Source organism: Lutjanus erythropterus, chromosome 20 (assembly GCF_056507025.1).
Source record: "Lutjanus erythropterus isolate fLutEry1 chromosome 20, fLutEry1.hap2, whole genome shotgun sequence".
In the NCBI taxonomy this organism is placed as follows: Eukaryota; Metazoa; Chordata; class Actinopteri; order Lutjaniformes; family Lutjanidae; genus Lutjanus; species Lutjanus erythropterus.
In genome coordinates, this window is record NC_139336.1 from 4,556,189 (window position 1) to 4,569,271 (window position 13,083).

The 13,083-nt window shown below is 38.0% G+C and overlaps 1 protein-coding gene across 1 annotated transcript in view; it reads left to right on the forward strand.

Annotated features, from left to right (window-relative positions):
* The window catches only part of dcc (DCC netrin 1 receptor), a 264,597-nt gene that overhangs the window by 169,536 nt on the left and 81,978 nt on the right, over positions 1-13,083 (forward strand). Inside the window, exons 18-20 of the mRNA XM_084746633.1 lie at positions 6,622-6,729; positions 8,129-8,323; positions 8,429-8,461. Coding sequence (XP_084602759.1) covers positions 6,622-6,729; positions 8,129-8,323; positions 8,429-8,461 — 336 coding nt within the window. The remainder of the gene's footprint in view (positions 1-6,621; positions 6,730-8,128; positions 8,324-8,428; positions 8,462-13,083) is intronic.

The following is a 13,083-nucleotide window of genomic DNA, read 5'->3' on the forward strand; positions in this document are numbered from 1 at the left end:
AATTAAAATTGCTAAGAGTCATCAGTACAGTGTGCAGCTCTTTTGTTGAATTCTTGCACTTCTTTGTTATACGTCAGGGAAATTACCACTTATTGAAACTGCTTATATAGTTTGATTTGGCAGAAAAGATTCTGGTCTTTGATGAAGTTCTCAAGAATCTGAGCAGCAACAATGGTTCTGTTGTAGAACAAATCCCCTCAAACATTATATTAATCTTAAGTTAATGTTAGCATGTAAGAATATTACATCTTAGTTAAATCAACAGTAACAAACTTTATCACATAAGGAAGAGGCTGTGGTGGTGGAGAGAGCTCCGGAAGCAAATGGCATTGACATCAACTTATCATCAGATTCATAGTAAGGTTAGGTGGTTGCACCTGCCAAGCTTTACAGGTGCACCAGCATGATTAGTGTCAACTTGTGGCCAAACAGCTAAAAATCCACTGATGGAGAATCATGAATACCAGAATTATTGATAAGCCTTATTGTGTCAAGGGTCATGATGGTTTATCATTTCAAAAAATTGGGCCCACAGGAAAAAAGTTTGGGAAACGCTGAAGTAGAGGACACATTCCATTCATGTGCATCAGATCGGTGTCTATGTGGTCACAAAACATTTGGGGTACATTGATGTTCACACAGAGCGCAGAGACACATACACCCACTGATGATGAAATTTACGTCTTGTGGACTTTGGCACACTTGGACGAAGAAGACATAATACCAGCTTAACATACGTGACTTAAGTGCTTAGCTTCGAATAATGTTGTGCTACATTGAATGGACCTGGGGTTAAGTTGTCAAACTATAGTTCCCAAGGTCAAGAAAGAGCTGTCACACACATGACTGTGTTAAGTTTACGAGTTCTAGTACTTTTTTTTTTCTAGTCATAATAAACTTTTTCTCTGTCACCTTCTTTTCACCGACATATAAAACACAGCTAAACAGAGAGAGTTCACAAGTTTTCCCTGGAGGATTTGTTGAAAGTCATTCTGGGAAAAACAGGGATACACAGAATAAGGACAGGTTCAGGGAACAACATGGTTGCTCAACTTTTTTTCTCTCCCGATTAGTTTTAATAAAGGGTTTAGCAATGCACAGAAACCATGTTTTGCTTCAGTGAGGTGTAATGGAAACACTCCACTCGCCCACGCAACAACACAACAACTGTCTGCCACAATGAAACCCAACCACAGACTGAAATCAAAATGTCAAGGTATTCCTTTCAGGATGTTTACAATCATGTTTGTCGGATTTGTCACCCAATTAAGCATGAACAGCATTACCCCCACCACGTCCCCGGGGCCCACTGGAATACATTGACATTCAGAGCAAGCAGACGGACTGAGCCCACTCAGTCCCTGCAGTGATCCACCAGTTCTGGACGCACGAATACTGACCACATTTTCACAGCAACACGCTGCAAAAAATGGCTTTGCTGCGGCTCATAATACCTCAGCCTTACTGTTAGAAATAATCACCCACTGAGTCTAAAAGACACCAGCTGAGGGACAATATTTTATGTTGGTTTTTACCTCCCGCCAGAGGCAGAGTCTTAGAAATGGTGATATCGGCCCATTAAACACTTGGCTTAGGCAGTCTCTCAACATCTACTGGACAGATTTGCATGAAATTTGCTGTGGATTTTCCCGCTTCCCAGGGAACCAATCCTAATAAATTTTGACTTGTTGTGCTGTTAGAAATATTGAAATTAAATAGGTAGAGACTGAAACATAAACACTGTCCTTCTTAGCTAAAAATTAGACATGATTTAGAACCAAGTAGATATTAATTTGATTGAATTCATTTAGATCAATTTCATTATATTCCTTTCAGATTAAAACGATAGAAAATGATGATGCCTGGTAAGTTAGAAACCTATCAAGTTAATTGAGTGGCCACACTTTGGAGATCTTGGGGGAACAGTTTTGTTTCAGGCAAGATGGTTATCTTGATTTAGCACTAATGAGCTTCTCCTGAGAAATTTGAAGCTTGTTTGTTGGGTTTGAACTAAGGCCCCAGCAAGAGTTTATAATATTGCACATTTTGCTGGGCTTCTTAACTGGACAATAATTTAGTCTTTTGACACATTTTGCCTTCAGTGTCGTGGCTTCTTCTGGGAGCTGATAATCTAAGCTACTATATCTTCCAAAACGACAAAACAGGCCATTTGTAGTCTTGTCATACCAGACAATCTTCTGGGGATTTCTAAATGCAAAATAGTTGCTTTAACAGTGGTGAGAATGGAAACCTACAACGCTTACATTTTTTCAAGAACATGCTTGGCATACGACTTCTGCACGTCACCACCCCAATACAAAGGGCCGCCCTAAAAAGTTTGGATTTGTTCTGCAGTGTAGTGTGTCTTTAAACTCTGGGAGATTGTCCTCAGTTTCTGTTGCCCGAAGCAAGACTGACTTGGAAGTCTAGGCCATTTGTAACTGCCCTGCAGAAAGAATGGTACACAAGTGTTTTGTGATCTGGTGCCCAAAGTTGTTTCTACTTTTGGAAAAGCTGGTCTAATAATGCTGTGGTTAAGGTTGGTTAGGTAATGGCACAAATACATGGGAAAGGTCATAGTATATGTAAAAAAAAAACAAAAACAAAACTTAGGTTAGAAAACATTGATTTGCATTAAAAGTACTAGTTCATTAAGGTTAGGGGCAGGGATGTATGAATTTATTGGCTGCAACTGACTGCAATTGGCTGGCCTATTGGCAAATAAGATGACATTCACTGATGGCAGTGGCTGATGTTTATCTGTTGTGTTGCATCAATTTTGCTGTCGCTAAATTGGTTAATTGCAATTGGAAACAAACAATAGTAGACCACAAAAAACATCTTTATCTGCCAAGAATTTCACAACCTTCATGACCTTTTACTGTCTTCGACATCATAAGTACATTTCTAACCATTTGCTTAAGATTGGGGAATCATTATGTGCATTGCTAAATGGAATGAACATTGAATGGGAATATATCCTGCAGCCTCTGCCTGCAAAGTCTTATGTTCTGTGGATCCACCTGACTTTCACCACCTGACTTTTTCCTTTGCTTGCAGACAGAGAGGAGTCATAATTCCCATGGCCACTAGAGGGCTTTGTCACTTGAACATTGACAAACGTGGCTTTGGGGCATTTTCTGGAAGGATGATGCTATTGTTTTTCTCAAGGGGACAGTCTCAAATTAGATGGCTAGCCAGATAGATAATAGATCCTAAATAATTAACAGTAGCTCTGCTGCAATGTCTCCGTGAGATCCAACATAACTAAATATTCAGCATTTCTTTTAGCTGATTCAAAACAAAACATCATCACTTAACATACCATCTTTTTCAGTTCATCTGTATGTGACCATTTTCAATGCAGCATTGTCAGCAAAAAAGAAAGACCACAGAGAATGCAGGTTTTAAATCATTCATTTGTAGTGAAAAGAATAAGGACTCCAATACGCATCCCTGGGGGACTCCGCAAGTTATGAGCTTAGAATTGGAAAGTATCTCATTAATACTGACCTTTCAAGATATACCTGTGAGATGACACTTAATCCATTTGATGGCTGCCTCATTGTAATCAGTGGCTCTTAATCTGAAGAGTTCCACCCACCGCCAGTCTGACAAATCAGCCAGAATACTTGTATGAACGATTGGGATCATTGTTAAATGAAACAAACATTGAGTAAGTAGGAAAAGGGATACTAATAGCAGCCTCTTATGTTTTTTTGACCCATCCACCTTGACATCTAATTTTTATTCTATAACACAATCACATAATTTGCCTCCAGATAGAGAGGAGTCTGGGTTGTTGGGGTTAAAGTGGCATGGAGCACATAATATTCTGCAGCTGCCCACTCAACATATTGCCTTTTTGTAAAGAAAGATCATACGAGAGCACAGGTTTTAAATCATCAATTTGTAATGAAAAGGATGATGGCTCCAGGACGCGTCCCAGGGGGACTCTGCGGGTTATAGGCTTAGAACTGGAAAGCATCCCATTAGCATTGACCTTTCAAAATATATATGTGAGATGACACTGAATCCATTTGATGGCTGCTTCATGGTAATCAATGACTCTTAATTTGAAGAGTTAAGTTCAGTTCTGCCCACCTCCAACCTGTCAAATCAGCCAGAATACTTGTGTGGGAGTCCAGGGTCTTTAATTGGTGCTAACAATAATTTTGAGATGTAAGCTCACTGCTTTGGAAGCGGAGGTGTCTCATTTGAATCCAAACTGTATTTTCCAGTTAACATTATTATTTTAGTGATGTGGATCAGGCTGAGTGGTCACCCACTCAGCAGAACTGATTATAAACTGAAGATAGTTATAATTATTTTTGTTTTGAACGGCAGAATCACTACTTTACTCAACAGGTATGTGCAAAGTGTATTTCCTCGAGGTCTCCCTCTGTGTTTATGAGAAGTACAGGTTGTCACTGTCACTAACAGGCTCAGCTGGAACTTGTAATTTCCTCCAGCACGACATGTCAGATTTAACAAGCGGTTTCATTAGCCAATGCTGGGATGCGAGTTGTGAGGCCTGTCCTGGTGTGAAACTTAAAAACTTGTCTTTAATCAGATTTATAACTCAGGAAACACACACAGCCATCGCATACTAAAGCCGCTGATACACTGCTACTTAGTTTCCATGGCGACAGTTGAGGAGGGAAAAAAAAGCCTGAGTACTGGTTTGGAGGCTGAGTGTTTGACATTTTCACAACAGGAGCAGTGCAACAGGGCAGTTCAGGAAAGTGATATAAATTACCTTCTGCACAATTTTCCCCAAGTTCAAACAGAGCAGATTACTGGAATACAAGAGACTCACATCACTCCCACAGACCAGCAGAACTAGAGTTAGATTACTGACAGCTCGGGAACCTCAGGTAAAGAAAGCGAGGACCTCTAGGAGGAGAGAGACACACAAGACTGACTGAGAACAAAAATCATACACTATAAATACATCACATCTGGGGAGGTTAGATATAATTTATACTAATTATTGGATTCAAAGAGCATACAGCAGCAGATTAATCATACATGCGAATAACAGGCAGTAGTCATTCCCTATCATGGTCAAAGCTCCAGTGAACATGAGCTCGAATCTGAGTCTACCATTAACATTTAACTAAACTGAAGAGGAAAAGTTGGAACATTAAACTTTTCTTTTTACACTCCAGCTTTTCTATCGATGCTATTATTAGCCATTGATCTTTAGTTACTATTAACTAATGAACGTGTGTTTTTAATATTAGCTGTGCTTCAGCTTTTGTTACAATTAGCTAGTAATTTTAAGCAAGCGAGCAAAACTTTATTTATATTCATATGCCACATTTCATTCCAGGTGGACATGCAATGTTCTGCACAGAGAGTGAAGCATGAAAGTTGCAGCCATAAGAACAAATGCATAAAAATTTTGGAGTTAAAACCAACTGGGATATGAAAGCAAATGAATTAAAGGGATAGTTCACCCAAAAATGAAAATTCAGTCATTATCCTGATATGCCGAGTCGACTTAAGAACAGTTATCTACACCATGTTTTTAGCCTGAATCTTCACTGTAGATCCTTAGCTTGGAGCCATGTTCATGTGCACATGCACACTGTCTGAACTGTGTGTGTGTGTTGTGGTGGTGTGCAAATGGCACATTGGGGCTTTAGGAGTCAGACAAGCAAATAAAATAGTAGAACATGAGAAATAAAATAATTTAAAAGGGAAAAAAAAGAAGATATAATGAGATAAAATGCAAACATTAAAGCCAACAGTTGACCAATAAGAAATATAAAAGAATGTGAGGTAAAAGATGATCCCTTGACTTTTCCTCTAGTCTAGAATTCACTGTTGCTGTTTGGAGTGAAATGTCTTAACAACTATTGGCTTGACACCCATGAATTTTGCTGTGATCCAATGACATTCCCTCTATTGCATCACTGTGAAATGTCTCAACAGCTATTGGACAGATTGCCGTGAAACTTGATAAAGACATTCATCATCCTGTCATAATGAATTGCAATAACTTTTGTGATCCCTGACTTTTTACCTAGCACCACCTCCACGCCAAAATTTCCATTGGTCCAGTGCTTATAACCAAATACTTGCAAAACAATTAACTAATGTTAGCATGCTAACACATTAAAAAATGATGGTGGACATGGTTGCTGTGGGTATGTTATCATATTGATGTACTCATTTAACTCAAAGCACTGCTGTACAGCCTCACAATACTAACAGAAGACAAACAACACTAACATTTGCATTTTGAAACATAAAACAACAAACTTAATCCTGTATTGCTTGATAGGAGTGGGTCAGTGCTGATATTTTAATCTAAATCACTTATTTTTTTATTACTTACTTATTATAGCATTAAATAACTAAACCAAATTTATTAGAAAAATGTACACTTAAACATACATTAGCTTGATAAAAACTACCTAAAATGACAGAAAGATGGTTGGGGTGGGGTTTATGACCTATACTGCAGCCATCCACCAGGGGATGATCGAGATGTTTCGGTTTCAAGGGTCCTTCTTCCAGGATATGCTATAGATATGAAGCTAAGTACACCATCATCTCATCCTACCAGTACTGACAAAGTCTTTTTCCTTCCCGTCCATCCATAATCGACAGCTCCTAGCTCCGCCCCCAAAGATTTGACTGTGATCAGCCGCGAGGGAAGACCCCGCGCCATCTTAATCAGCTGGCAACCGCCGATGGAGGCTAACGGACGAATCACAGGTGAGGGGTTTTCCCGTACACACCGATCACCACAGGTACACACTCACTGATCAATTACAGCACACACACGCACAGTATTCATCACATGTAATTGTCGTTTTTGATTTTCAATTAACCTGTTAATTATGTTTTCAATTGAAAGATGAATTGTCTGTAAAATGAGTAGTAATTTATTTTCTTACAATGTGAACACACTGTACAAGAGTACAAGAATTCAGTTATCTTTGTGTATCCAAACACACACACACACACACACACACACACACACACACACACACACGCACACACACTTTCTTCCATTGTTCTCTGTCTCTTCCTCTGGGCGATCGACCCGGCTCTAAACCCGTCTGTTTTAACGAGCTCTGCTGCTCCTGCCGCGTCCTGGAGGACGAATCAAACGCTCCCTGCAGGGATAATAACACAACACACACACACACACACACACACACACACACACACACACACACACACACACACACACACAGAGACAAAAAAGTTTAAAGTACAAAATCTAAAAATATCTCATATAATTCCATATAAGACAACATTCCTATATTTCATGTCTCACACTCTGTTATTAGTCATGTTATCTTGGGCCTTGGAAATATTAACGTGCCTAATGAGCTTCTTAATTCAACATGTTATAGGGAACTTTCCTTCCTCCTGCAGTAGAATTTTACATTTCATCTCTTAATGTTAAGTGTCATGCTTTCTCAGGTCTTGATCTCTGGAAGTGCCTAATCGGGTTTAGGAAGTAGTTCCTACTGCTGCTTTCCCTCTACAGTATAATCTACCAGAACTACTTTCCTTCTGTGGTAGAATCAAAAATATCAAGTCTTAATATAAGTCGCCATGTTTTCTTAGGTCTTGGGAGTATGGAACTGCCTAATCAGGTTTATAATTCAACATGTTAATGGAAAGTAGTTCTTACTACTTCTATAACTGCTTTTCTTCTGCAGTAGAAACTAACAGAACTACTTTCTCTTCTACTATAAAGAAAGTAGTTCCTACATGAAACTGCTCACAACTATTTCTGTAGATTATCTTCAGTAATCAGGTCATAATTTTTGGAAAGAGACACTGGTTTTCAATATTTAAATGTATTTTTTGGCTCTTTAAGCAGCATAAGCTGAGTGTCCCATTATATTGAAGAGAGGGCAGACATGTCTCCAGCTGATGCCTCCAAAACTCTGCAACTCACACTAAAAGAAATCTAGATGGTTAAATAGAACTAAAAGTTAAAATATGTATTTTTAATTTGTGACTAGTCTCTTTAACTGTTAAATAAATAAATGTTCTATCTTTCTGTCTGAAGATGTGTACTACACTCTGGATAAAACAGAAAATTACCCTTCATATGAACTCTTATGAATTCCTCTTGTGCCGTCTTGTCTGACAGGTTACATCCTCTACTACACGCTGGATAAGAACATGCCGATAGATGATTGGGTGATGGAGGCGATCAGCGGCGACCGGCTGACCCATCAGGTGGTGGATCTCAACCTCGACACGGTCTATTACTTCAGGATTCAGGCCAAGAACGCCAAAGGGGTCGGCCCTCTGTCTGAGTCTGTCCACTTCAGGACTGCCAAAGGTCTGTCAGAAAGTGTGTGTGTGTGATTGAAGATCAAGACTTCTGCAATGTATTCCTTTATTTTATATTTTATACATTTGCTGACTCTCTCTGTTGCTCTTTCAGTGGAACATCCAGATAAGATGGCCAATGATCAAGGTAGGATTTATTCCGCTACTAGTGTGTGTGTGTATGTGTGTGAGCTTTAAGTCATGCTTCATCTCAAATGATCTGTTTACAGAAATCTGTCATCACTTGTCAGATGTTTTGCTCATCAGTAAATCTTTAATATTCAGATCACCTTCTTCAAGTGTTTTTCTCATGATGTTGTCTGTAATCATACTTAAAATTCAAATTACTCAAAAAAATCTTGATTTAAAGTCCTTCAGAACATCTCATTTTATAACACTTCTGATTCAAGTCATCATTCATATTCAAATGGTCCACAAATCATCTCTAATAATATTCAAATTCATCTGGATCTCCAGTTTTGGTCTAAAACTGTCTTTGATCTTCAGTTTATTTGTCACCTCTCATCTTTAAATCATGTTTCATCCTCCTGTTATTCTCTATTTCATTTTAATTTAATTTGCCTCACACTCGCAAATCACCAATATATTTTGTTCCTCGCTTACAGAGATAACTAGATCAAATGTTTCTGAAGGAAATGCGATTGCTAGCTGGTGCTGCTGAGAGAGCACCTTTGATAATTTAGCTTAACATAAGAAGATTAAGTGTTGAATTGCATCACATAATTACAGGTACATAACAGCAAGACATTCATTCATAGGTTGAAGGCTTGAAGTGGAACTGCAGTGCTGATTGCTTTCAAATAACTGCAAATCATGAACATGGAAATTCTGTTACAGCATTATTGTGCAAAGTTTGAAGTAACTCATGTGTTTTAAAGTTATATTTATGTTGCAGGGGCACCTATGAGTAAAATGCAATATGCATGCCACTAAAATTTAGTAGAAACAAAGTAGTTCTGGCAGATTCTACTGCAGAAAAAAGTAGTTCCTACATGAAACTGCTCACAACAAAGTATGTGGATTATTTTGAGTAACTGGGTCATCATTCTTTGAAAAGAGACACTGCTTTTGAAAAATTTCAGTTGTATTTTTTTGTGCTTTGAGCACGACAAGCCGGGTACCCTTTAGTCCTGTTATATGGGAGAGAAAACAGACATCTCTACAGCTGATATCTACAAAACTTTTCATCTCACAACAAAAAAACTGAGATGGATAAATAGTGCTGCAGGCTGGGAGGGGGGAATGTTGACTTTGGGGTGAACTGTCCCTTTAAATGGGTTATGGAAACGTCAGCCTTGAGAAATCATTAATATGAAAACAGGACAGAGAAGAAAAATCTGAGAACACAGGCAGTTACTCCATTTTCTGTTTAATTGAATTTATTTTTCACTTCTTGCAAACAACCCGGACTCATCAGGCTGAGGGGAAAGTCGTTTGTTAATTGCATGGCAAAAATGATTTTTCTTCTGAGGGGAAAAGAAATAAAAGGAAAACGCATGAGAGAGGAAGGAGAGGTTTTTGTATTTATTAATGCAGACAAATGAGAGGAGATGGAAAAGAGCTGTTTAGCATATTTAAGTTCATCAAATTAACTCAGGCATAATTAACGCTCTGTTCTCTGATTCTATTCATCAGCCGCAGCAAACAGCAAGCAGAAGGGGACAAGATGCTAATGAATGCTTCAAACTTTTTTAACTTTTAATCTCACTGCAGCTCAGAGAACATGGTGGACAATTTGGGAGTTTGAAATTGATTAATTTTAATCTTTTAAATTAGTCTTAGTGTCATTATGAAAAAGATTCTGGTAGCATGCATTATTAGCACATTCATGAGACATTATAATGCATTTATAAGGCTTTATAAAATGTTTATAAACAGACATAACAACTTATAGTTTTATATAGTTTATATTTATATAGTTTATAAAGTAGTACAAGTGGTGGACATAATGCTTTATACCACCCTGTCAAAGTCACAGAAGTGTTTGAAAAATCTGAGTCTTAGGTTAGACAGCAAGTTATAACTACCATAACTTTAGCTAGTTACAATGTATCGTGACAGATTATAAATTCTGAAATGGAGTAATGTCTTATAAACATCAATATGCTATGCATGCAATACACTATAGCATGACTTTGCAAGTTAAGTCAATGCACAAAGTTATTTGCAATGGTATGATGTTTAAAAGACATTATTCCATTTCAGAAATTTAGAATTAATAAGTTGTTATGATATGTTACAGTCTATGTGTCTGCATAATTGGCTACAGTTATGGTAGTTATAATGTGCTATGTAACCCAGGATGTAGATTGTTCTTTCAAACACTGTTGTCACTTTGGCATGGAGATATAAAGCATTATGAATGCTGAACTTGTACAGTATGTCAACTCATTATACTTCATAAACTTTGTTACAAGTTGTCATGCATGATTACAGACATTTATAAAGAGTTTAATAAAACCTTATAAATGCATTACAATGTCTTATGAATGCTGAACTTAGAATACATTATGTCCACCACTTATAATACTTTATAAACCTTATTTTAAGTTGTTGTGCACAAATATATACATTTATAGAGTATTATAATGTTCTATAATACATTTACAATGCATTATAGAAATGACCTTCATGAAGCTGTTACCCAGATTCAACAGACTGTTGTTACACTGTTATGATGACATGCACAGAAGTTGTAGTGTTGCATCATTTGCTGCCTATAGCACACACCAGCAAACTGCCCCAGTGCATGCTGGACTTAAACCAACAGCAGCACATCATCAGCAAACAAGATGAACACAGTCCTGCTCTCTGAGGCTGCACAGTGGTGCGTTGAGCTAAATGCTAATTTCAGCTTGATAATCACATGCCATGCTCACACTGACAATGCTAACATACTGATGCTTAACCATGATCATTTTAACGTAGCCTTTTTGCATGTTAGCATTTGCTAATTAACACTGAACACAAAATACAGCTAAGGCTGATGAGACTGTCATTACATTTTAAGATATTTGTCATAAACAAAAGTGTTGAGTATGAAGACGATCATTTTTAGCTGGATCAGATCTTGTTAGCTTTGATTAATTAAGCAACATTTACCAGTCCTGCATGGAGTCAGGTACCCAAATGTGGATGGGCAGCATTTTTCATGAAAAATTCAGAAATTAAAATAACTGGTCAGTATTGTTAAGATCTTCATAAGCTAATATTATCAAGCCTAATCAGCTACAAGGATTTTTAGACTTTAAAAGCCAATGAACCAACCTTGGACTGCACATCCAGCTAAATAATTGGACGTCTCTTATCCAACAGCAATGTAGGCTAGCTAGTACATGGATGACATAATGGCCAAAGTAGCCAGTGGAGAAAACCAAATCGTGAACAATACATCATCGAAGGCCAAGTTAGACATCTGGGAGAAATTTGGTGTAATCAGAGACTGGGAGAATAACATTGTCAGTGGATTTGCTGCTTTTAAAAAGTTCCAAAAATTATTAGCTTTTGATAGCTGCAAGCTAGTCTTGTTGACACTATGGAGACACATTGACAGCTGCACTGTAGGATTTGTCCTGGAGATAATGGCAGATAACAGGTCAGTTCCAGTTGTGAGCTTTGTAGGTGTGGGCAGGTGTAGGTTTGCAAAACTGGACCCGTGCAGCACTCTGATGGTTAATGAACTGGGCTCTGATTCATTGTTCTATGATCAGGGATCCTCATGGCACTCAGACCATCTTTGTCCAAGGTGCTGACTGCTTTCTACAAGTGCATCCTGGGAATTTTCTGTGCAGCTGGACTTATGTGCAGTGAAGCGAATCAAGTGTAGGGACACTGAACCAAAGAGACTCAGCTTCAGTGTCAGGGTGTTAAATGGTGCTGTTTGTCACTGACAGATGTGTAGGTGTGTGTGTGTGTGTGTATGTGTGTGTATGTGTGTGTATGTGTGTGTATGTGTGTGTATGTGTGGTACGTGCACATGTACACACTGCAGTCCCTCTTCATATAAATCAGAACTGTTGTTGGGGGATGAGAGAAGATTGATGTTCTGCCCTGTTACTGTAGACCTGACACTGTAAACACACACACACACACACACACACAGACACGCACGCACGCACGCATGCACACACACACACACACACACAGATGTATATACGCAGTTTAATGCACACAAAGACAGACTGACAAGAAACATTTTTTTAAATTGAGCTTCAATCAAACTGGTATCTCCTGGTTGATGGGAGATGAAGAAACCAACTTTTATGTTGAAAATGTGGGGGAATGATGTGTCGTGTCAGGATTTGAATTCATTTAGATTCAGAGATGGAAGAGGTTTAGAAAATCTCTCTCATCAGTTTCCAGTGTCTGTTCTCTGGCAACCTCTGTGATTATCTGCCTCTGACATCCTCTTCAAATTTCCTCCTCCACTGTTCCAGATTTATTCAGCTCCCTTGCTGGTTAGTAAACCTGGAATAAAAAGAAAAATACCTGTCAAATACTTGTTTTTCCTGGTTTTGAAATTAATATTGACACAATTAACTTCAGTAATATACAGCAAATATTATAATTGCACAGGTAATACAGCAACTATAAAATACTCAAATATACTGTAATATTACAAAGAATAAAAGCAAACTGTGACAATTGTAAAATCTAACAATTCATATTAGGTTTCTTGTAATAAGCATTAGTTAATAGGTACTAAGGCCCTTATCAGATGCTTGCTAACAGTAATATGTGTTAATAAAA